This window comes from Nicotiana tabacum, chromosome 7 (genome assembly GCF_000715075.1).
Source record: "Nicotiana tabacum cultivar K326 chromosome 7, ASM71507v2, whole genome shotgun sequence".
Taxonomy (NCBI): Eukaryota; Viridiplantae; Streptophyta; class Magnoliopsida; order Solanales; family Solanaceae; genus Nicotiana; species Nicotiana tabacum.
Genome location: NC_134086.1, coordinates 27285609 through 27311735, shown reverse-complemented (window position 1 = coordinate 27311735; position 26127 = coordinate 27285609). Strand labels below are relative to the sequence as shown.

Below are 26127 nucleotides of genomic sequence, written 5' to 3'. Positions count from 1 at the left end.
CATTTCTAGCTCCCTTATAACCCCTTTGTAGTATCACGAATTATTGGCGTATAGTTGATACCGAGTGCGTAATTTCATACATAAGTAGATGCAAAATAACATAAGATATATGCTTCAAGCTAAATAAATGCCGCACGATAAGAAATGAAAGAAGTGAAAATTTTCCTAATAGCTTTGTAGCCTCTCGAAGATAAGTACAGACGTCTCCGTACTGATCCGCAAGACTCTACTAAACTCGTTCATGACTCGTAGAACCTATGAACCTAGAGCTCTGATACCAACTTGTCATGACCCAAAATCCCACCATATGAGTCGTGATGGCACTTAGTATCTAAGACTAAGTAAGCCGATTATAATAATAATTCAAGCCATTTTTGTTTTTAAAATAGATAAACAAAACCAACAGCAAAAATAAAGATACAACCTTCCAAGACTGGTAGTACTGAGTCACGAACTCTAACTGAATACATGAAATGATCTGAAGGAAATTAAATATACAATACTGCTCGAATAATATATAATAGTACGATAAAAGGGAAAGACTCCAAAAGACTGCGACGACCAAGCAACTCTACCTTGAATCCTTGTGATCACTCTCTAACTCTTTCCGAGTCCTATATCTCCAATACCTGTCTCTGTACATAAAACAATGTACAAAAGTGTAGTATGAGTACACCACAGCGGTACCCAGTAAGTATCAAGACTAACCTCGGTGGAGTAGTAACGAGGTACAGTCAAGACACATTTAATAACCTGTGCAATATAGCATAACCACAATAATAGGAAACAAATAGCAATGATAGCAACAATTATCAACTAGTGGTATAAACAACAGGACAACAGGAAGACCAAAAATATTGCTCAATAAATAATGAGTACAAGTACAACCATTTAATCAAGTCCTTCAATTACAGATCTTTCATAATCAACAAGTGACATACATAGCAAGACGACAAGAACACCATAAATATCGCTCAACAAATTATGATTACAAGTACAACCATTTAATCAAGTCCTTCAATTACACATCTTTCATCTAAAAGTTTTCCAAATAATAATCTTTAGAATATAATACTTACCAGTAAATATATTTCGAATATACTTCCTTCAAATAAATATCCTTAAAATCTAATTCTTTGAAATAATATTTTGAATATAATTCTTTCAAATAAAAGTCACATTGTGACACCTCATTTCACAATCAAAAAAATACCGGTCTCAGCCCACCTTCATATTTTTCGTAATACGGGCCTCACCCCACTTTCATATTTCCACGGCACCTCGTGCCCATATTTCTATCACAACTGCACGGACAACTCACATGCCAAAAATATCAAAAAAATATGCACGACCAATTTACTTTACAAATAGTTTGAATGAAGAAAACGACATTGCACTTAAATTAAAGCATCATATAAACTATTGATTTGGATGTAAAACTTATTAATTTAAAACATCATAGTAATTTCTTTTATTTAAAACAACTCAATCATTGAAAATCGCTAAAAACCAAAAATATAAATCTTCAAAGTCTCGTACTAAAAAGTCAAAGCGAACACAATGCAACAAGGAGTACAAAACACATAATAATAATAATGTCAACTAGAACATCACGGAAGAAGATAAGAATTTACATATTAATGAAACAAAATCACCAAAGACAAGAACATAAATAAAGAAATATCAACAGGACACTCCCGAGGTACCGCCTCGTAGTCCTAAATCATAAATAAATTCACAATATCTCATTTCCTTATATCACCGCGGGAGCCTTCACATATAATTTTAAATAAAATAATTTTTCCCGAAATAGCATCCCGCGTTTTAGCCACCCGTATCACACCGCATGACTTCTAGTAGTTCCCCTACTAGCCACGTGTTTCAAGCCACCCTTATCTCACCGCATGCGTTTCAACACCCTGGCCTTATATCACCGCATGCGTATCAATATCACAATATTTCACAAATCGCACCTCAAGTGCCCAAATATCACAACATAATACAACTTGCACCTCAAGTGCCCAATTATCGAAACATAATACAACTTGCACCTCAAGTGATCACATATCAAAGCATATCACAAATTGCACATCAAGTGCTAAAATATTACAACATATCACAAATTTCACATCCAGTGCTCAAATCTTACAGCATATCACAAATTTCACGTCAAGTGCTCAAATATTACAACATATCATAAATTTCACATCCAGTGCTCAAATCCTACAACATATCACAAATTTCATGTCAAGTGCTCAAATATTACAACCTATCACAAATTGCACATCAGGTGCCCAAATATTACAACTTGTCACATGAATCAACAATACATTATTTTTCCACAATAAGAAGCCCACGGCTCGGTCATAAAGCGCACAAAAATTTTAACAAAATATCTGGGAGTGAAAACTCAACAAAATAATATTTTACAATTTAACACTTCGCCTCAATATGATTTACAGCCTTTATAACTCAATATCAAATTCAACAACATGAACTGAAAAGAAATTCATCAAGGGACCACTTTTTGTTTTAATTCACAACCTCATGAAATAAATAGATTTATCCATCTTATTAACTAAATTTCTCATTTAAATTGTATGTAGATAAAATCAATAATGAAAATTATTTTCATAAAAATAGCAACTCAAACAAACACAGAGTTCACATAAAAGTCAAGTAGCAATAGCACCAAATTATCATATAAAAATAATCTAGACAAATAAGGAATGAGGCATGACAATTAAGAGATTTAATAAGTTCCAACAATTTTTCAATTTAATATATAAGGTTGTCTACGAGTTTTAACCGATATAATTTGCACATATAAACCAAGTACGTACTAATCGCCTCGCGTACATGGTTTTCAATCACACAATTTCCACATAAGACTCAATGCCTAAGGGGAAATTCCCCCACACAAGGTTAAGCAAAATACTTACCTCAAATCACGCTATCTCAATCCAATAATTGACATTTTTCCTCGATTATCCAACTCTGAATGGTTCGAATCTTGCTAAAAATAATTCAATACAATCAACACAGATTATTGAAATCAATCCCATGTGAAAATACCAAATTTTCCAATAAAATCCGAAATTAGATAAAAAATCGCCCGTGGGGCCCACATTTCGGAATCCGACGAAAGTTACAAAATATGAACGCCCATTCAACCATAAGTCTAACCATACCAAAATTACTATATTCCAACAACAAATCGACCTCCAAATCTTAAATCTAAGGTATAGAGAATTTCTACCATTTCCAACCCAATTCACTAATTTCATGATAAAAACAACAATAGATTCATGTATTTTAACCAAAATCGAGTTAGAATCACTTACCCCAATCCATATGGTGAAAATCGCCTCAAAAAACGCTTCAATCCGAGCTCCATAGCTCCAAATGTGTTAAAATGGCTGAAACTCGCGTTTTGTAATCTGTCCAGGTAAGTCGCAGGTGTCGAATACGATTTATAAATCCCATTGGGTAACCGCGATTTGCCTTTGCCCCAGAATACAGCATTACCTGCCTTCAGTAAATCCATCATAACCTTTTGTACAAATGTCCAAATGATGAATGGTTTGAAGCGTTAGAAACTAGACTCAAAGATATTTAATTTGATAGGTTGTTCATCACATAACACCTTATATATATATGTAGATATGCTCGTCCAAAGTGTGATCTTGTGCGTGCTAATTTAGAATTTTAGTCTATCTTGAAATTTTCCAACTTGGCTTAGACTTAGGCTTCTCCTTAGACCCCAAATCACTTATAATATACTTCGCACACTTATTATCATATCCAATTGATATCCATCATATTAATAGTCCGTCTTTGCGCATAAAATAATATAATTAGCGCACATCAACTTTCTTAAGAGCTTAAGTACTTCAAAAATTTTCTAGGGTGTTACATTTTTCCCCACTTAGGATCATTCGTCCTCGAATGAGAAGTAGAGTCGACCCCAATTATGCACATAGCTTCACACTTTTCTCACACACCTCAAGTTCCCAAACTTTTGACTAACTCTCAAATTTTCTAGAAATTTCGACAGAGTCTCCCCTGTAATTGGGTCTATCCACCTGTCAGAGTAACACCAAAATAACTCCTAACAATACATCCACAGCCCAAATCAATAATACTAATCTCAGCATTACAAGAATTGCATCATCATAATGATATTTGAACATAAAACACATCATATATATGTCCATAACTACATCTCTGGTCTTAATAATTATCCATAATTGATTACAACATCACAAATTAACTTGCTGAAACAAAATCTCGTTTCGAACCTCCACTTTACTGACAACAAGGCACGAGGCATGAATACCTCATAATTATTTACCTGAATTAACGAGTCACATTTTACGCCACTTGGCACTCACCTCATAGGCTGAAACTAATTAATTGCAATACAATTTGGCAAATTATGCACAAAGATATTCATACAAGAATTTTCAAATAAGCCTCATAGGAATGTCTCCCAATAAGTACTATATTACAAATTTTAATTTCACAAAGGGATAATTTAAACACAAACTTTTCACCACAAGGACCTCGTCCTTATATAACATCCACCGCAGCTGGGAGCCCGATTTAATATTTTACATCATATAAAAGTACGAGGATTTCGTCGTTAGACGTACACAGGTAATATGCACATTGTGCCAACTGAAACTTTCCATTTCCTTCCTTTCTTCTTCTAAATAATTTCCATTAAACAAAATCACAACATATAAAGAACCCTCATATCGATAGGGAATATAATGCACAATTGCAATTAATTATTTAGAAATTACATCAAACTCATCGAAATGATTAACAAAAGTTACTTTTAGCCTCAACACTATTCTTAGTGACCAACACATAATGATGAACATAGCTATCTCCATAACATCTCCCAACACGAGTATTCATATAAGTAGATTTTAGGATTAAGAAACTCACTCATGAGTGGAGAATATTAGGAGGATTTGCCTTGCTACTCAGAACCGAATCAAGTTAATGAAATTGTTACTTTGTAATAACTCGAGATCGTATTTGTAATGGCAGTATCTGGTGTAGCGACCTCTGCCATACCATAGCAAATATATCAATGGGATGGGCCCCCACCTCTTAGGTGCCCTCTACCTGCTTATCCTCCACCCTTAACTGATAGTGTAGGTAGAGTAGTAATTGTAATGGAGTACGTGGCCTGTGTGTTCTGATGAAATAGGTTTCTCACAAGTCTCGTATATTTTCTCATGATGTGCCTAGCATCACCACACTCAAAACAACCCACTTGCGGTTCAGCTTCTCATACTGAGTCTATGTCGAATAACTGAATTACTATTGTAGGAAATCCCGTGTCAGCGGTGCATTAAAAGATGACTGTCCCACATGAGTGTCCTGATTAATTGGAGCACAACGAGTATTCGAAAATGCAGTCTCGGCTGGTCGACCGCCCAAGCCTCCGCCATAATGTGTTATAACTGCAAAGAAGAATCTGCCGAATTCTACAGAACCTCGAGACCTTTTGGTCTCCTTAGTTTCCTACTTTTTTCCTCGCCCCGAATACGTTCTAGCATCTTAGCAAATTTGTTTTTACCACTAGTCAAAATAAAGTATTTGCCTGTAGTTCCCGAGTCATGCAAAATTGTTGATTTCTTTGGCAAGTTGTGATATTTGAGCACTTTAGGTGCGATTTGTGAAATGTTATGATACTGATACGCATACGGTGGTATAAGAGTTGGGGTTGAAACGCATGTGGTGAGATAAAGCAGGCATGATACGCATGGCTAGTAGGGGAGCGACTAAAAGTCATGCGGTGCGATAAGGTGGGCTAAAACACGGGATACTATTTCGGAAAAATGATTTTTTTTTAAAAAAAAAACTAAATGTAAAGGCTCCTGCGGTGATATAAAAAATAATTGTGATTTATTTTTGTGATTTGAGACTGCGAGACGGTACCTCGATAGTGACTCTTGTTGGCATTTCTCCATTTTTGCACCTATCCTTGGTTGTTGTTTCCTTAGTATATTATTAATTATTTTCTTTGTACTGCAATAAATTGCTTTAGTTTCGTGTAGCCAACCTTGAAATGCCATTTGTTGTTTAAATTTTATTACTGGTATTATTACGATGCATTACACTTGTTCAGTCTTTTTATTTATTCTAGTAAGGCCTTGACCCGACTTTGTCACTACTCTATGGAGTTTAGGCTTGTCACTTATTGGGTACCGTTGTGGTGTACTCATGTTACGCTTCTGTAAATCTTTTTGTGCAGATCCAGGTACTTCCTACCAGACCAGGCATTAGTGACCTAAGTCCGTACGTGGAGACTTCAAGGTATATCTGTCGACGTCTGCAGGCCTTGGAGTCCCTTTCTACCTAGATTATTTTTATTTCCTTATCCTTTATTAGACTTTTGTGTATAGAGATGTTCAGTATCACTTCATAGAGCTTGTGACTTATATTTCGCCGGGTTTTAGGCAAATTGCATATGTACTGAGTTATGAAGATTTTTCCTTATATCAGTTGTTGAGTTTCGAGTTTTTAATTATTATTTCAGTTATTTTCGCATATTTGTTAGGCTTACCTAGTCTTAGAGACTAGGTGCAGTCACAATATCCTACGTAGGGAAATTTGGGTCGTGTCAAATATCATGTTATGGCTTTAGGATAGTGTATTATATAGTTCATTGTAAAAATGATAATTTCGTGCCAAACTTATCTACGTTCAAGACCATGGTTTGTGATAATAATAATAATAATAATAATGCATGGCATCGATCAAGGTTATATATGATTAGCACGTTTGTTTGTTTGGTATTTTTGATAGATTTTAGAACTTATGGGTATAAGTCACATTTAATGTTTTTTTTAAAAAATAAAATATGTTTTGAAAAATTATATCCAAACAAATTTTTATCTTCAAACCAAATTTCACCTATATCAGATTTTTTTAAAATAAATTTGAAAATATATGACCAACAGCTGGTTAAATAATGGCCCGACTATATCCCACCGTCACAAAGTTTTAGCTCCAATCACTTGAAAAGAAATGAACCTATTTTGTGACTAAATTCATATCTCTTTTTTGGTCATTTCCTCAAACTCTTCTTCCCCCAACTAAAATCTTACATACAATGAAGGCATGACTGAACTTAAGCCAAAAGCCCATCTAGTTTCTAATGATTCCAACTCCATAATGGGGAAGTTTGATTTTGTGCTCTTTAGAATTAAAGAGAAAAGCGCATGAATGAAGGAGTCATAAACAAGAAAAGGATAGCTCAGTTTTGGGAAAAAGAAGATTCCTTTACTGTGTTTGTATTTGTATGTAGTTTGTAGTATTTGTAAAGTACGAAATTAAATACATAGGAGATTTTTCCGTATCCGCTCCTTCGTTAAAAAACCGAAATAGTAATGATTCCAACTCCATAATGGGGAAGTTTGATTTTGTGCTCTTTAGAATTTAAGGAGAAAAGTACATGAAGGAGCCATAAACAAGAAAAGGATAGCTCAGTCTGGGAAAAAGAAGATTCCTTTACTGTGCCTGTATTTGTAGTATTAGATAAAGGCAACTTCTAATACAAAAGACTTCAACTATTTTGCAAAAAAAAAAGGTTGTTGATCTTCAAATCATATTACTTTCTCATCATGGCTGAAATTCTTTACGGGCTTGCTGCTGAGATCTTGAAAAACTTGGGTTCTCTTGCAGTTCAAGAAGTAGGATCAATTTGGGGACTAAGCGATGAGCTTCGCAAGCTTTCTGGTACAGTTTCTTCAATCCAAGCTGTACTAATTGACGCGGAGGAGCAGCAGCAGAGTAGCCACGAGGTGAGGGATTGGATAAGGAAACTTAAAAGAGTTTTCTTTGAGGCTGATGATCTCTTGGATGACTTTGCCACTGAAGTGACACATCGAAAATTGGTGAGTAATGTAAGCATCTTCTTCTCAAAGTCAAATCCTGTGCTTTATAATCTTAAGATAAGTAAGCGTCTCAAGGCCATTCGAGAAAATCTAGATGTAATTGCAAAAAATAAGGCCTACTTAAACCTTGTTGAAAGGAGGCAACCTTTGCTTCTTGAGTCTAATTTGGATAGAGAGACTTATTCATTTGTGCCTGATGGAGAAGTCATTGGAAGGAATGATGATAGAACGAAAATTCTAGATTTTCTTATGGATTCTGAGGTAAATGAGAATGTTGCAGTTATATCGATTGTTGGCCTTGGTGGACTAGGAAAGACCACTCTCGCGCAATTGGTGTATAATAGTGAAATGGTTCAGGTAAAATTTGAGAAAAGATTGTGGGTTTGTGTTTCAGACGTTTTTGAAGTGAAAGTGATTGCAGAAAAAATCATCGAATCTGCAGGAGGGGGGAAGGCTAATTGCCTTCAACTAGATGCAGTGCAAAAACAACTTCGAGAAATGCTTGATGGGAAGAAATATCTACTGGTGCTCGATGATGTGTGGAACGAAGATGCCTTGAAATGGTCGACATTGAAAAATATGTTGATTGGTGGAGCTAAGGGAAGTAAGATTTTAGTAACTACTCGTTCAGATGTAGTTGCTGAAGTTTCAGGAAGTATTCACCAACATAAATTAGGGGACCTTTCAGAAGAAGAGGCATGGGCATTGTTTGAAAAAATGGCATTTGAGTGTAACAAAGAGAGTGAAAATTCGAGTTTGGTGGAAATAGGAAAGAAAATTGTGAAGAGGTGTGGAGGAGTTCCTCTTGTAATAAGGTCAGTAGGAAGCCTACTACGCCTAAAAAGAACTGAGGATGAATGGATATATTTCATGAATCAAGATTTGTCAAGTATCACACGAGGAGGCGACAGTGTCATGGCCATTTTGAGATTGAGCTACAATCACCTTCCTCACCATCTAAAGATATGCTTCGCATATTGTTCCCTCTTTCCAAAGGATTCCCTAATTGATAGAGTTGATTTGATTGATATGTGGATCGCTCAAGGCTTTATACAATCAACTACTAGCAACAGAGACAATGTGGAGGACATTGCAAATTCATATTTCATTGATTTGTTAAGAAGGTCATTCTTTCAAGAAACTGAAGAAGACAAATCATTTCCGCAGTTTTACGAAATGCACGATCTTATTCATGATCTTGCTAAAGAAGTTGCAGATGGGGAGGTTTTCAGTATCACTGAAACAGAAGATGCAGAGATTGTCCTCCCTGAACAAACTCTCTATGCATCTTGTTTATTCCAGATTAATGGTTCAATGGCATTTCCCAAACCCTCCTATGCGAAGCATATGAAATTGCGGACATTTATTTACCTAAATGGGTCTGAATACGTTTTCATAAGCAATTCAACGTTAGAGAGAATGCTTGCAAGTTTTGAATGTTTACGCGTTCTGGATCTACGTCACGTGCAGATAAAATTTCTGCTTCAATCTTTAGGTGGACTGAAGCATCTAAGATATCTTGCTATTTCCTGTATAAGCATTGTTACTTTACCAAATTCCATCACAAAATTGCATAATCTACAAGTTTTAAAGTTGGTTAATTGCATTAATCTCAAAAAATTGCCAAGAGATATTTGGAGATTGGTGAGCCTTCGACGTTTGGTATGTACGCAGTGCTATGCATTAACCCATATTCCACCAGGACTGTGGCAGTTGTCAAGTGTCACGCATTTGGATTTTGATGATTGCTATTCATTGGAAGATATGCCACCTGGAATTGGCCAATTGACATCTCTACGGACATTGACAAGTTTTGTTGTAGGCAAAGAAAGTTGTATATCTGGTTTGGCAAGTGACAAGTTGAATGAATTAAAGGGCCTTGCTGATCTCAGAAATAGATTACACATTAAGTTCATGGGACGAGCCAGTGTAATTGGAGAAAGAATACCTACCGATGTAGTGAAAAGAATGAAACATCTTCAGGAGCTGTCCGTAGAGTTCGAATATGGAAATCAAGAGGATGATACTGGAGCTGATCTGATAATGTTGGAGGCCCTGCAGCCGCACCAAAACATTGAAAGCTTGAAAATACAATATTATAGTGGATCAAGGTTCCCAAGTTGGTTGATGGTTGATAATCTTGGCTTTTTGCTACCCAAGCTTGTTTATCTAAATATCACGAGTTGTTGTAAATGCCAAAAGCTCCCACCATTATGGCGATTGCCTTCTCTCGAAAATCTTGTACTATGGAATCTTGAAGGTGATGATAAATTCATGCTACCATCAAATTCTCCTACATATGAGTGTTACTTCCCTTCCTTAAAGTATCTTTATTTGGGGGAAATAAGTGAGAAGATATTGAACCAGATTCTTTGCCCACCTCCTGATTCTATCGAGGGCCTAGAAACTATGCCAGAGGATTCGTTCAAGAGTCTCACTTCGCTCCAATCCTTGTCTATTACTCACTGCAGAAATCTGGTCTCTCTATCCACATGTCTCACTCATCTCACTTCCCTTGAGTTTTTATATATAGCGTGTTGCCCTCTACTTTATTTGTCGAACGAAGAAGCAATGCAACTTGAAGTCCCGGGGAATTTATCAACTTTCAATGTTAGCAATCTTGACAAGCTAATGTCGCTACCAGTTTGGCTCCAACATTTCTCGGGTACTTTGAAGTCTATACAGATTCAGGGATGTCATAACTTCACAACAATACCAGAATGGATAGGCGACCTCATTGCCCTTAATCAATTGGAGATTTATGGTTCACCTATGTTGACATCCTTTCCAGAAGGCATGCGATCTCTCACAGCATTGCAAATGCTAATTGTTCATGGATCTTCATCAAGCCTGAAGCAAAGATGCGACAAGGAAGTAGGAGAGGACTGGCCTAAGATTGCTCACATTCCAAGAGTTGACATACTATAAGAGTCTTGGCAACTGGCTGCATGTTGAGGTAATTATCTTTTTACTGCCTGTTTGAGTTGATATTTCTCGTCGTCTCATAATGTGCTGTTTTATACTGTGTATAACATTGTATTGTGTCACGTTGTTGAAGGCTTGAAGCAATGTTTGGATAGAAGGATGAGTTTGCGCAACAAGGCGGGTGAAGGTCAAGGTGCTGAACACCATTTTCTCAAAACCCGGAAAATGAATTGGTTTGTGAAAAGTGAAAATCATGAGATTAAGGAAGGAACTTGGCGTTTCCACTCTGTTCTTGGGAGTTGCCACTTCTGCAGAACTGCTCTGAGGCTTCAATATCCATGATTCTTGATTTTGTGTGTTAGCCATTGAAGGAAAGTGGACACTGCTTTATTTGCTGTATTCTTTGATTTCTCTGTTTGTTTTTACTTCCAAATTGAGTTGAGATAGCTTTGCAACTTCTCAATTAGTTCCCACCTTGATGTTTATAGGGGATAATGTATATGTTTAATTTGGTTTCTGAATAAGTTTGTGTGTAGATCTGATTTTCCTTAAATATGTTGCGGAAGCCAAATGTATATAGTGTGAATAAGCCACAACTACTATACCAAAAATTATGACAGGCACCAAATAATAAATAAGACAATAAAACAATAATAAAGGGAACACCAAAATTTACGAGGTTCGACTAATTTTGCCTACTCCTCGGACACAACCAATATTTTATTCCACTCCAAAAATATAAGTGAAATAATACTAAAGAGAGAAGATACAAATGCCTTAAACAGATGAGAAGACAAATGAGAGGTTTGTTTAAATCCTAAACATTAAGTCTCCTTTTATAGGAAAAAGTTTTCCACCAACTCCTTAACCCACCGATGTGGGATGGAAATTTGACATAATTCAACAAATCTCCACCTTGGCAAAATTCCACATCTTCAATTTTCTCTCGGTAACAAATTTTGGTTGTGTCTTCATCTTCAATCTTCAGTGTTCAACAATGTTGATCAAATCCAAACAATGTTGAAACTTGATCGCAGTCATCACCTTTGTCAGCATATCATCAGGATTCTCTGTAGTATGAATTTTCTTCACCGTGACTCCACCTTCTTCTATGATTTCTCGTACAAAATGATACCAAACATCAATGTGCTTCGTCCTTGCATGATAAACTTGGTTCTTCGCTAATTGAATAGCACTTTGACTATCACAAAAAATTGTGATACCTTTTTGTTCAACACCAAGCTCCTTTAGCAATCCTTGAAGCCAAATTGCCTCCTTTACAACCTCTGTAATAGCCATGTACTCTGCCTCTGTTGTAGACAAAGCAACTGTTGACTGCAAAGTAGACTTCCAACTAACTGGTGCCTTTGCAAAAGTAAACACATAACCAGTAGTTGATCTTCGTTTGTCCAGATCACCCGCAAAATCTGAGTCACAATATCCAACGACAGACTGATTGTCTTCCTGCTCAAAAACTAATCCGACATCTACAGTATTATGAATATACCGTAGAATCCACTTCACAGCTTGCCAATGCTTCTTCCCTGGATTGTGCATATATCTGCTAATAACTCCAACAACTTGTGAAATGTGAGGCCTTGTGCAAACCATTGCATACATCAAGCTACCAACAGCATTTGCGTATGGTACATTTGACATATACTCTCGTTCAACTTCATCCATTGGCGACATAGTAGTACTTAGCTTAAAATGGGAAGCAAGTGGAGTACTAACTGGCTTAGTCTTGTCATCTATGCCAAAACGTTGAAGTACTCTCTTCAAATATTCCTTTTGAGATAAACAGAGTTTCTTTGAACGTCTATCTCTAATTATCTCCATGCCAAGAATTTTCTTTGCCTCACCCAAATCCTTCATCTCGAACTCCTTCTTCAGTTGAATCTTCAACTTATTAATTTCTTCCGAATTCTTGGAAGCTATCAACATATCATCAACATATAGGAGAAGATATACAAAGGAACCATCTTTAAGCTTGTGCAAATACACACAATGATCGTATTTGCTTCTCTTGTACCCTTGCCGCAACATAAACTCGTCAAATCGCTTGTACCATTGTCTAGAAGATTGTTTCAATCCGTACAACGATTTTTCAAGTTTGCACACCATATTTTCTTTTCCAGCAACTTTGAATCCTTCTAGCTGAGTCATGTAGATTTCCTCCTCCAAGTTTCCATGTAAAAACGCAGTTTTTACATCCATCTGAACTAGTTCCAAATCCAATTGTGCTACCAAAGCCAACATAATTCTAATGGAGGAATGTTTTACAACTGGAGAAAACACTTCATTGTAATCAATTCCCTCCTTTTGAGCATATCCTTTGGCCACCAATCTTGCTTTGTAGCGAACATCTACTTGGTTAGGAAATCCTTCTTTCTTTGCAAATACCCATTTGCACCCAATTGCTTTCTTTCCCTTCGGGAGATTGGTCAATCTCCATGTATTGTTCTGATGAAGGGACTGTATTTCATCATTCATGGCAATCTTCCACTTATCTTCTTCTAAACTTTGGACAGCGTCTTTATAAGTGGTAGGAACATCATCAGCTACAATTGAGGTTGCACAAGCAACCGTCTCTATGAGACGAACAGGTTTCGTTATTGTTCTTTTTGGCCTACTGGTTGCTATTGATTCAAGTTGTTGTTGAGGTTCCTGAGTTAGAATCTCCTCTACTGGCTCTCCTTCTAGAGGGTAATCTTCATTTGTTTCCTCCTCTGCTTCTTGTGTAGGAAAAATAAATTTTCCCTCAAACTCCACCTGCTTAGAAACACCTTTATTTTGTTTGGTATCTTTTGTTACCTTATTTACCATCGCAGATTCATCAAAGGTAACATCCCTGCTGAATATTACTTTCTTTGTCATAGGACACCATAAGCGATATCTTTTGACTCCAGAAGTAATTCCCATAAAAATAGCCTTCTTTGCCCTTGGATCTAATTTTGACTCTGTCACATGATAATATGCAGTTGGCCAAACACGTGCAAAGAGTCATAATATACAATAGGCTTTCCATACCATTTTTCAAATGGTGTCTTGCCATCAACAGCAGTAGATGGTAAGCGATTAATGAGGTGGCATGCATATGTAACTGCCTCAGCCCAAAATTCTTTGCCCAAGCCAGCATTGGACAACATACACCGTACCTTCTCCAGCAAGGTCCGGTTCATACGTTCTGTCACTCCATTCTGTTGTGGTGTATGTCTAATAGTGAAGTGTCGGACGATGCCATCATTTTCACAGACCTTATTGAAATGATCATTTTTGTATTCACCTCCATTGTCTGTGCGAATACACTTGATCTTCTTGCCTGTTTGATTCTCCACCATCGTCTTCCATTTGAGAAAAATTCCCAGCACTTCATCTTTGCCTTTCATTGTATACACCCACACTCTTCGGGAAATATCATCAACAAAGGTTACAAAATAGTGCTTCCCACCCAATGAAGGTGTTTTGGAAGGACCCCAAACATCAGAGTGTACATAATCCAAAATGTCTTTAGTATTATGGATCGATGTACCAAATTTAACCCTTGTCTGTTTCCCTTTGACACAATGCTCACAAAACTCCAAGTTGCAAGTCTTTACTCCTTTTAACAATCCTTGATCTGATAGAGTTTTTAAGGATTTTCCTCCAGCATGTCCCAAGCGCATGTGCCATAGCTTGGTTGCTTCTGCCTCTTTGTCGTCACTGGATGTCCCTATTGCTATTCCAATAACTGTACTGCCACGATAGCGGTACATATTATTATTCTTCCGATTAGCCTTCATTACCACTAGTACACCGGAGCATACTCTCATCACTCCATTTTCTGCAATGATTTTGAACCCTTTTGATTCTAGGGCTCCTACAGAGATGAGATTCTTCTTCAAATCCGGTACAAATCGAACATCTGTTAGTGTTCTGATCATTCCATCATGATTCCTTAATCGTATTGAACCAATGCCATATGAGGTAAGAGGGCTGTTATCCACTGTGTGGATGACTCCATATTCTCCTTCTTGAAATTCCACAAACCAGTCCCTGTTGGGACACATATGATAGCTACAAGCCGAGTCCATCAACCATATGTCTGATGATATTGATGACTCTGTTGTAACTAATGAGAAGTCTGAATCACAATCAGCTACATTTGAATCTATAATGGCCTTTCCATTGTTATGTTTGGCCTTATTCTTCAACTTCGGACAGTCTTTCTTCCAGTGCCCTTTTTCTCGACAAAAGGCACATTCATCTTTGCTGGGTCTGGATCTTGACTTGGATCTTCCCTTCTTTGTCCTCGTTTGATTTTGAGGACGACCCCTCACAAATAGTGCTTCTCCTTCTCCGCCCTTTTTTTTTCTCGCTTTCTTTGTTCATAGCTGTACAAAGCCAAACAAACTTCTCTGAGAGAAAATTCGTCATTTCCATGGAGTAGAGTAGTTTCAAGGTGCTCGTACTCATCAGGAAGTGACGCCAACAACATCAAGGCAAAGTCACCATTATCATAAGTTGTATCCATATTTTGCAAATCTGTGACCAACTTATTGAAACTGGTGATATGTTCATTCATCGTGGTACCAGGAACATAGGTGAAATGAAACAGTCTCTTCTTCATGTACAATTTATTTTGACTGTTTTTCTTCAAAAATTTATCCTCCAGTGCTTTCCATAATTTACTTGCAGAAGTTTCCTTTGTGTATGGATATTTCTGCTCTCTAGCAAGGTAGGATCGAATGGTACCGCAAGCAACACGATTGAGAATCTTCCAATCTTCTTCTCCAATAACATCTGGTTTCTTTTCTTCAATGGCCAGATCTAGCCCTTGTTGAAAAAGGACATCTAAAACCTCGCCTTGCCACATCCCAAAATGTCCGCACCCGTCAAATATTTCTACCGCAAATTTCGCATTTGACACAATTCTTGTCATAAGCGAAGATGCCAATGATGACGTATTGTTGACATTTGATGTAGATTCTTCTTGTTTATTGTCTCCCATATTTGACAGAAATATTATTTAATAGTTGACGACACAAATCAAGATTATTTCCTTTCTGATGTAAAAGATCAGACTAAGCTGCAACCACAGAGCATACTGTGACGACCCAAGGGGTCATCACCGTAATTCTTCCTTGTTCCGTGCTCTCGAGGCCTTGAAAGCCTCGCTTTTAGTTGCCTCGATTAGCGTGCAAAGTTCGGGCGCATAGCTGAAAAGTTTTTATGTTAGAATTTGTGAATTACGTGAAACATTTGATGAATTTTGGTATTAATATGCATAATATTGACTTCGGTCAACATTTTGGGTAAACGGACCCGGACCTGTGATTCGAAGGTCCCGGAGGGTTCGTAGAAAAATATGGGACTTGCGCGTGTGCCCGGAATCAAATTTTGAGGTCCCAAGCCCGAGAAATGAATTTTTGAAAGAAATTGTTTATCTGAAATTTGATATGAAAATTTGAAATGAAAAGGAGTTAGAAAATATAGGTATCGGGCTCGTATTTTGGTTTTGACGCCCGATACAAGTCTTAAATATGTGTTAAGCACTATCTGTAAAGTTTGGCTAAAAACGGACGTCATATGACGTGTTTCGGACTAAAAATGGAGAGTTTGAGTTATGAAAGTTGAAGAAAGAAAAACATGTGTTTGAGGCTTGATCCTATGTATATGATGTTATTTTGGCGATTTGATCGCACGAGCAAGTCCGTAAGATATTTTTAAGGTTGTGTGCATGTTTGGTTTGGAGCCCCGAGGGCTCGGGTGAGTTTTGAATGGGGCCCGGGAGGTCTTGGACTTAAGAAAATGCAGGTTCAGGTGTTGCAGACACCAGCGCGGCCGCAGTCATTTCCGTGCGGTCCGAGCTTGAGTTGCGCGGCCGCAATGCATTTTTGTGCGGTCCGCGTGGCTGAGTCTGAGGGCTAGGGTTTCAGGTTGGCCAGCGCGGCCGTGCACAAAAACAGTGCGGTCCGCGCTGGAAGGGTTCAGAGAAGCCCCACTTTTCTCCCACTCGGCGTGGCCGCAACACATTTTTGTGCGGTCCGCGCCAGGTCCTCAGAAAGGTATACAAGTTCGGAAAATCTCAGTCATTTTTTACTTTTCAAAAATCCAAAACCTAATAGGCGATTTTCCAAACAACTTTTTTTTCTCCAAAACGATTGGTAAGTGATTTCTAACTTAATTTCTTTATTCCTTAATATCTTTTAACATAATTTCAACTTCAAATCAAAGATTTTCATGGGGAAAAATTGGATGTTTTGTGTAGAACCTAGGTTTTCTACAAATTGAGAAGTTGGACCTCAATTTGGGGTCCGATTTAAAAATAAATCATCTATTGGGATTCATGGGGGAATGGGTAACCGAGTTTTGGTCCGAACCTCGAGTTTCAACCACGTGGGTCCGGGGGTATTTTTGACCTTTTTGGGAAAAACCTTGAAAAAATCTATTTTCATGCATTGGGGATGATTCATTTAGTAATTATTAATGTGATTAAGTAACTTATGACTAGATTCGAGCGGATTGGTGGTGGAATCAAGAGGTAAAGCTATACTAGAAGCGTGAGTTGAGTTTGGAGCATTCGAGGTATGTGTTTGTTCTAACTTTGGCTTGAGGGAATAGGATTAGGATGATATTTTCTACTTGCTAATGTGGAGTACGGTGTATAAGCATGGTGACGGTTATCTATGCACCGGAGTCTAGCATGACCGTGAGTCTTGATTGCTTTTAATTCGAATAATGTGACACAAGCTCCTTGTTTATTTGATAAGTTTCATATAATGTGAACGGTTGAGGAAGAATGATTTAAAAGGAGAATGTGTTGTGAATACTCCCTTGCCGGGATGTGTAGACTGATATATATATCCTCCATTATCGGGATATTTTGGGCTGTTAGCTGTATCCTTGCCGGGTTAAAGGTATTGAGTTGTTATTCTCCCCTGAAGGGGTCTACTATATGAAGTCAGATATTATGAACTATAATATGGGATCGTGTGGCACGTCGTCCACTTATATATGATATTATGGGATCGTGTGGCACGCCGTCCACTTATATATGATATTATGGGATCGTGTGGCACGCCATCCACTTATATATGATATTATGGGATCGTGTGGCACGTCGTCCACTTATATATGATATTATGGGATCGTGTGGCACGCCGTCCACTTATATATGATATTATGGGATCGTGTGGCACGTCGTCCACTTATATATGATATTATGGGATCGTGTGGCACGTCGTCCACTTATATATGATATTATGGGATCGTGTGGCACGCCGTCCACTTATATATGATATTGAGTTTTTATTCTCCCCTGAAGGGGTCTACTATAGCATGTCCCCTCCCAGTTTTACTTTGCATTATCTTGTTATTGTTTTCTTGCACTTGTTGTATATATATCTGTAAAGGTTAATTGTGGTAGGTACTGTCTAGCCTCGTCACTACTTCGCCGGGGTTAGGCCAGGCACTTACCAGCACATGGAGTCGGTTGTGCTGATGCTACACTCTATGCATTTTTGGTGCACAGATCAGGGAGCAGCTTACGGACCGCAGCAGTAGGACTTCTGGGAGCTATCTTCAGTTCAGGGACTCTCGAGGTAGCCTAGTTGGCGTTCGCAGGCCGAAGTCCCTTTCCATGTTTTTTTTGTTTGTTTATCTTGTATCAGACAAACATGATGTATTTTCCCTTCAGACATTGATTGTAGTATTCTGTAGTAGTCCGTGAGCTAGTGACACCAGACTCTGGGTAGCATTTTGGTTCAAACTTCCGCACTTTTGGTTTTCAGTTGCTTTAGATTTAAAGTCTCCCGCTTAGATTTTGTCTCGTTTATTATATTGTTTGAAAGAAAGCAGGAAAGGTGTTTTAAATATTTGGCTTGCCTAGCTCCGATAGTAGGCGCCATCAAGACACCCGATGGTGGAAAATCCGGGTCGTGAAAAGTTGGTATCAGAGCACTTGGTTACTCAGGTCTTACAACTCACGGACAAGCTCAGTAGAGTCTGAGGGATCGGTACAGAGACGTCTGTATTTCTCCCGCAGAGGCTACTGAGTTAGGAAAACTTCACCTTGTTCATTCTTGTCGTGCGATTCTGTTTCTCAAGTACTGATTGTCTTTCCACTCTGTTCTTTCGCAGATGGCGAGGACACGTGCTTCCTCTTCTACCGCACAACAGCCTGAGCCCCCAGCAGCAGCCCCTATTAGGGGCAGAGGGCGAGGCCGAGGCCGTGCCAGAGGCCGAGGCCGGGGCAAAGCTCAGCCCCAAGCAGCATTTCCAGCGACGGAGCCTCAGGTCGATTTTGAGGAGGAGGTTCCGGCCCCAGTTGTTCCGGTGGGCCCAGCTCAGGTCCCAGAGGGTTTTATAGCCACTCCAGTGCTTCAGGATGCTTTGGTCCGACTGGTAGGCTTTATGGAGGGCATTTCTAGAGCGGGTTTGCTTCCCGTAGCTCCAGCCACATCTCAGGCTGGGGGAGGAGTTCAGACTCCCGATACTCGTACTCCAGAGCCAGTAGCTCCTCAGGCTCAGGTTCCGGCAATTCAGCCAGCTGTGGCAGCCCAGCCAGGTATTGCGGCTCAGTCCAGCGATGGTGCGGCTATGTCCGTGGATGCTTTGTGGAGGCTTGATCGTTTCACCAAGCTCTTCACAACCACATATAGTGGCACCCCCTCAGAGGATGCTCAGGATTTCATATTCAGCTGTCATAAGGTTCTACGGACTATGGGCATTGTAGAGACCAATGGGGTCGACTTCGCCACTTTTCGCCTGGCAGGATCCACCAAGACTTGGTGGAGGGATTTTTGTTTAGCCAGGCCACAAGGTCGCCATCATTGACCTGGGATCAGTTTTCAGAGTTATTTCTGGGGAAGTTTCTCCCAGTTACTCAGCGAGATGCTCTTCGCAGGCAGTTTGAGCGTCTCCAGCAGGGTCCTATGACGGTCACCCAGTATGAGACCCGGTTCATTGATCTTGCTCGTCATGCCATTGTGATACTCCCCACCGATAGAGAGAGGGTGCAGAGGTTTATTGATGGGTTGGCCCAGCCGATCCGTGTTCAGATGGCCATGAGTGCCGGTAGTGAGATTTCATTTCAGGAGGCGGCAGATGGTGCCCGCCGGATAGAGATGGCACTTGCTCAGGGAGGTGGTCATGGGTCTGATAAGAGGCCCCGTCATTCTGGTAGATTCAGTGGTACCTCGTCTGGAGGTAGGGATTCTTATGGTAGAGGTCATCCTTCGAGGCCCTTTCAGTCAGCTCTCCAGGCTTCTCATGGTACACCAGGTGGTCGTGGTTCTTAGCCGCAGTATTCTGACCAGCAGATCTTCAGTTCACCATTAGCACCTATCAGTGCACCACCACTTCGTTATTCTCAGCAGCCGAGGGCTTGTTATACTTGCAGCGATGTGAGTCACATTGCTAGATATTGCCCTCGAGTTTCCAGCAGCTCGTAGCAGCAGGGTTCTCGCCCGATGATCCAGGCACTAGTTGCCCCACAGCCTGCCCAGCCAGCTAGAGGCGGGGGTAGAGGACATAGAGGTAGAGGTAGAGGTTTTAGAGGTGGAGCTCAGACCTCTAGAGGTAGGGGTCAACCAACAGCAGATCGTCCCAGGGATATGATTTAGGGAGGTGGGGCCCAACCCCGTTTTTATGCTTTGCCAGCCAGGCCAGAGGCTGAGTCATCAGATGCTGTGATTACAGGTACTATTCTGGTCTGTGATAGGGATGCTTCTATGCTATTTGATCCCGGATCTACGTATTCATATGTGTCGTCCTATTTTGCACCCTATTTGGTTATGCCTAGTGACTCGTTGAGTATTCCTGTTTATGTGTCAACACCGGTGGGTGACTCTATTATGGTCGACCAAGTTCATCGTTCTTGTATCGTAGTGTTTGGGGGTCTTGAGACCCGTGTTGATTTGTTGCTTTTGGACATGGTCGACTTTGATGTTATATTGAAGATGGATTGGTTTTCCCCGTACCATGCTATCTTGGATTTCCATGCCAAGACCGTGACCTTAGCCTTACCGGATTTACCTCGTTTAGAGTGGAGAGGGACTTTTGGTCATTGTACCTGCAGTGTTATCTCGTATGTGAAAGCTCGGCGTATGGTCGAGAAAGGATGTTTGGCCTACTTGGCATATGTTCGCGATTCTAGCGCGGAGGCCCCTTCTATTGATTCTGTGCCCGTTGTTCGGGAGTTTCCTGAGGTTTTCCCTTCAGACTTGCCGGGTATGCCACCCGACAGGGATATCGACTTTTGTATTGATTTGGCCCCGGGCACTCAGCCCATTTCTATCCCGCCATATCGTATGGCCCCGCCGGAGTTGAAAGAGTTAAAGGAACAACTGTAGGATTTGCTTGAGAAAGGTTTCATTAGACCCAGTGTTTCGCCTTGGGGTGCGCCGGTGTTCTTTGTTAAGAAAAAGGATGGTTCGATGAGAATGTGCATCGATTACCGACAATTGAACAAAGTTACAATTAAGAATAAGTATCCACTGCCGAGGATCGACAATTTATTCGACCAACTTTAGGGTGCGAGGGTGTTTTCAAAGATAGATTTGAGATCTGGCTACCACCAGCTGAGGATTAGGGCGTCTGATGTCCCTAAGACAGCATTTCGCACTCGGTATGGGCACTATGAGTTTTTGGTCATGTCATTTCGATTGAATAATGCCCCAGCAGCGTTCATGGAGTTGATGAACCGAGTGTTCAGACCTTATTTGGACTTGTTCGTGATAGTCTTCATTGACGATATTCTTATATACTCTCGCAGTCAGGAGGAGCATGAGCAGCACCTCAGAGTGGTCCTTCAGACCCTAAAGGATAGTCAGTTGTATGCTAAGTTCTCAAAGTGCGAGTTTTGCTTGAGTTCGGTCGCATTCCTGGGTCATGTTGTATCAGCAACAGGTATTCAGGTAGACCCGAAGAAGATAGAGGCAGTCAAGAACTGGCCTCGACCAGCTTTAGCTACGGATATTCGGAGTTTCCTGGGGTTAGCAGGTTACTACCGTCGGTTCGTGGAGGGGTTTTCATCCATTGCAGCCCCTATGACCAGATTGACCCTGAAGGGTGCCCAGTTCAGGTGGTCGGACGAGTGTGAGGCGAGCTTCCAGAAGCTCAAGACGGCTCTGACTACGGCACCGGTATTGGTTCTGCCCACAGGTTCAGGGCCATATACGGTCTATTGTGATGCGTCTCGTATTGGGCTTGGTGCAGTGTTGATGCAGGAAGGCAAGGTCATTGCTTATGCTTCGAGGCAGTTGAAGATCCACGAGAAGAATTATCCGGTTCATGATCTCAAGTTGGCAGCCATTGTTCATGCCCTGAAGATCTGGAGGCATTACTTATATGGCGTGACATGTGAGGTTTACACTGATCACAAGAGTCTTCAGTATCTGTTCAAGTAGAAAGAGTTGAATTTGAGGCAGAGGAGGTGGTTAGAGTTGCTAAAGGATTATGATGTTACTATCTTATACCACCTGGGGAAGGCCAATGTGGTGGCCGATGCATTGAGCAGGAAGTCCGCCAGCATGGGTAGTCTTGCTTATATTCCAGTCAGCCAGAGATCGCTTGCTTTGGATGTTCGGGCCTTGGCCGATCGTCTTGTGAGGTTGGATATTTCTGAGCCTAGTAGAGTGTTAGCTTGCACGGTTGCTCGTTCCTCACTATTAGAGTGTATCCGCGAGCGGCAGTTTGAGGATCCCCATTTGTGTGTCTTGAGAGACACAGTGCATCGTGGAGGTGCCAAGAAAGGAACCTTAGATGATGATGGTGTATTGAGATTGCAGGGGCGAGTTTGTGTGCCCAATGTTGATGAGATTCGAGAGTTGATCTTAGCGGAGGCCCACAGTTCTCGGTATTCTATTCACCCGGGCGCCGCGAAGATGTATCAGGATCTGAGGCAGCATTATTGGTGGCGTAAGATGAAGAAAGACATTGTTGCGCACGTGGCTCGGTGTTTGAATTGTCACCAGGTTAAGTACGAGCATCAAAGACCCGGTGGTCTATTTCAGAGGATTGCACTTCCTGAGTGGAAGTGGGAGAGGATTATGATGGATTTCGTTACTGGACTCCCGATGACTCGGAAAAAGTTTGATGCAGTTTGGGTCATTGTTGATAGGCTGACCAAGTCAGCGCATTTTGTTCCTGTTCCAGCCACCTATTCGTCCGAAAGGTTAGCCGAGATTTATATCAGGGAGATTGTTCGCCTTTATGGGGTGCCGCTATCTATCATTTCGGATTGGGGTATGCAGTTTACCTCGCATTTCTGGAGAGCGGTTCAGCGAGAGTTGGGCACCCAAGTTGAGTTGAGTACATCATTTCATCCCCAGACGGACGGTCAGTTCGAGAGGACTATTCAGATTCTTGAGGACATGCTCCGAGCCTGTGTCTTTGATTTTGGAGGCTCATGGGACCAGTTTTTGCCTTTAGCAGAGTTCGCCTACAACAACAGCTACCAGTCCAGCATTCAGATGGCTCCGTATGAGGCGTTGTATGGTAGGCGATGTCGGTCTCCGGTTGGATGGTTTGAGCCGGGAGAGGCTCGATTATTGGGTACGGATCTGGTTCAGGAGGCCTTGGACAAGGTCAGGATTATTCAGGATAGACTTCGTACAGCTCAGTCCAGACAGAAGAGTTATGCAGACCGCAAGGTCAGAGATGTTGCTTTCATGGTCAGTGAGCGGGTATTACTCCGTGTATCGCCTATGAAGGGCGTGATGAGATTTGGGAAGAAGGGCAAGATCAGCCCTAGGTTCATTGGTCCATTTGAGATTCTTGATCGTGTGGGAGAGGTGGCTTATAGACTTGCCTTACCACCTAGATTGTCAGCTGTGCATCCCGTGTTTCATGTATCTATGCTCCGGAAGTATCGCGGAGATCCATCGCACGTGTTGGATTTCAGCACTGTCCAATTGGACAAGGATCTGTCATATGAGGAGGAGCCGGTGGCTATTCTCGACCAGCAGGTTCGACAGTTGAGGTCGAAGAGTTTTCCTTCGGTGCGTGTTCAGTGGAGAGGTCAGCCTCCTGAGGCATCGACCTGGGAGTCCGAGTCCGATATGCGGAGCCGTTATCCTCATTTATTTTCCAACTCAGGTACTTCTTTCTTTTGTCCGTTCGAGGACGAACGGTTGTTTTAGAGGTGGAGAATGTGACGACCCAAGGGGTCATCACCGTAATTCTTCCTTGTTCCATGCTCCCGAGGCCTTGAAAACCTCGCTTTTAGTTGCCTCGATTGGCGTGCGCAGTTGGGGCGCGTAGCCGGAAAGTTTTTATGTTAGAATATGTGAATTACGTGAAACATTTGATGAATTTTGGTATTAATATGCATAATGTTGACTTCGGTCAACATTTTGGGTAAACGGACCCGGACCTGTGATTCGACGGTCCCGGAGGGTTCGTAGAAAAATATGGGACTTGGGCGTGTGCCCGAAATCAAATTCTGAGGTCCCAAGCCCGAGAAATGCATTTTTGAAAGAAATTATTTTTCTGAAATTTGATATGAAAATTTGAAATTAAAAGGAGTTAGAAAATATAGGTATCGGACTCGTATTTTGGTTCCGACGCCCGGTACAAGTCTTAAATATGTGTTAAGCACTATCTGTAAAGTTTGGCTAAAAACGGACATCATATGACGTGTTTCGGACTAAAAATGGAGAGTTTGAGTTATGAAAGTTGAAGAAAGAAAATCTAAGATGTTTTTAAGGTTGTGTGCATGTTTGGTTTGGAGCCCCGAGGGCTCGGGTGAGTTTTGGATGGGGCCCGGGAGGTCTTGGACTTAAGAAAATGCAGGTTCAGGTGTTGCAGACACCAGTGCGGCCGCGGTCATTTCCGCGTGGTCCGCGCTGGAGCCGCGCGGCCGCGATGCATTTTTGTGCGGTCCGCGTGGCTGAGTCTGAGGGCTAGGGTTTCAGGTTAGCCAGCGCGGCCGCGCACCAAAACAGTGCGGTCCGCGCTGGAAGGGTTCAGAGAAGCCCCACTTTTCTCCCACTCGGCGCGGCCGCAACACATTTTTGTGCGGTCCGCGCCAGGTCCTCAGAAAGGTATACAAGTTCGGAAAATCTCAGTCATTTTTCACTTTTCAAAAACCCAAAACCTAAGAGGCGATTTTCCAAACAACTTTTTTTCTCCAAAACGATTGGTAAGTGATTTCTAACTTAATTTCTGTATTCCTTAACATCTTTTAACATAATTTCAACTTCAAATCAAAGATTTTCATGGGGAAAATTGGATGTTTTGTGTAGAACCTAGGTTTTCTACAAATTGAGAAGTTGGACCTCAATTTGGGGTCCGATTTAAAAACAAATCATCTATTGGGATTCATGGGGGAATGGGTAACCGGGTTTTGGTCCGAACCTCGAGTTTCGACCACGTGGGTCCGGGGGTATTTTTGACCTTTTTGGGAAAAACCTTGAAAAATCTATTTTCATGTATTGGGAATGATTCATTTAGTAATTATTAATGTGATTAAGTAACTCATGACTAGATTCGAGCGGATTGGTGGTGGAATCAAGAGGTAAAGCTATACTAGAAGCGTGAGTTGAGTTTGGAGCATTCGAGGTAAGTGTTTGTTCTAACTTTGGCTTGAGGGAATAGGATTAGGATGATATTTGCTATTTGCTAATGTGGAGTACTGTGTATAGGCATGGTGACGGTTATCTATGCACCGGAGTCTAGCATGACCGTGAGTCTTGATTGCTTTTAATTCGAATAATATGACACAAGCTCCTTGTTTATTTGATAAGTTTCATATAATGTGAACGGTTGAAGAAGAATGGTTTAAAAGGAGAACGTGTTGTGAATACTCCCTTGCCGGGATGTGTAGACTGATATATATATATCCTCCCTTGTCGGGATATTTTGGGCTGTTAGTTGTATCCTTGCCGGGTTAAAGGTATTGAGTTGTTATTCTCCCCTGAAGGGGTCTACTATATGAAGTCAGATATTATGAACTATAATATGGGATTGTGTGGCACGCCGTCCACTTATATATGATATTATGGGATCGTGTGGTACGCCATCCACTTATATATGATATTATGGGATCGTGTGGCACGCCGTCCACTTATATATGATATTATGGGATCGTGTGGCACGCCGTCCACTATATATATATATATATATATATATATATATATATATATATATATATATATATATCATGAAAACCGGAGTTTCTTCTATTTATTTCCGATATTTCATTTTTATCTGTTACTCTCCGATAGCATGTCCCCTCCCAGTTTTACTTTGTATTATCTTATTATTGTTTTCTTGCACTTGTTGTATATATATCTGTACA

The 26127-nt window shown here is 40.5% G+C and overlaps 1 protein-coding gene across 1 annotated transcript; it reads left to right on the top strand.

The window, feature by feature from the left end:
* Window positions 1-7188: 7188 nt before the first annotated feature.
* LOC107811650 (putative disease resistance protein RGA3) lies at window positions 7189-11375 on the top strand. The gene is made up of 2 exons (XM_016636613.2): window positions 7189-10875; window positions 10978-11375. The coding sequence occupies exon 1, from the start codon at window positions 7647-7649 to the stop codon at window positions 10845-10847; it is 3201 nt and encodes a 1066-aa protein (XP_016492099.2). The 5' UTR covers window positions 7189-7646; the 3' UTR covers window positions 10848-10875; window positions 10978-11375.
* The last annotated feature ends 14752 nt before the right edge of the window (window positions 11376-26127 follow it).

Bases quoted from the DNA above. Each gene is read 5' to 3' on its own strand.
- LOC107811650 (XM_016636613.2), top strand. From the start codon at position 7,647: ATGGCTGAAATTCTTTACGGGCTTGCTGCTGAGATCTTGAAAAACTTG.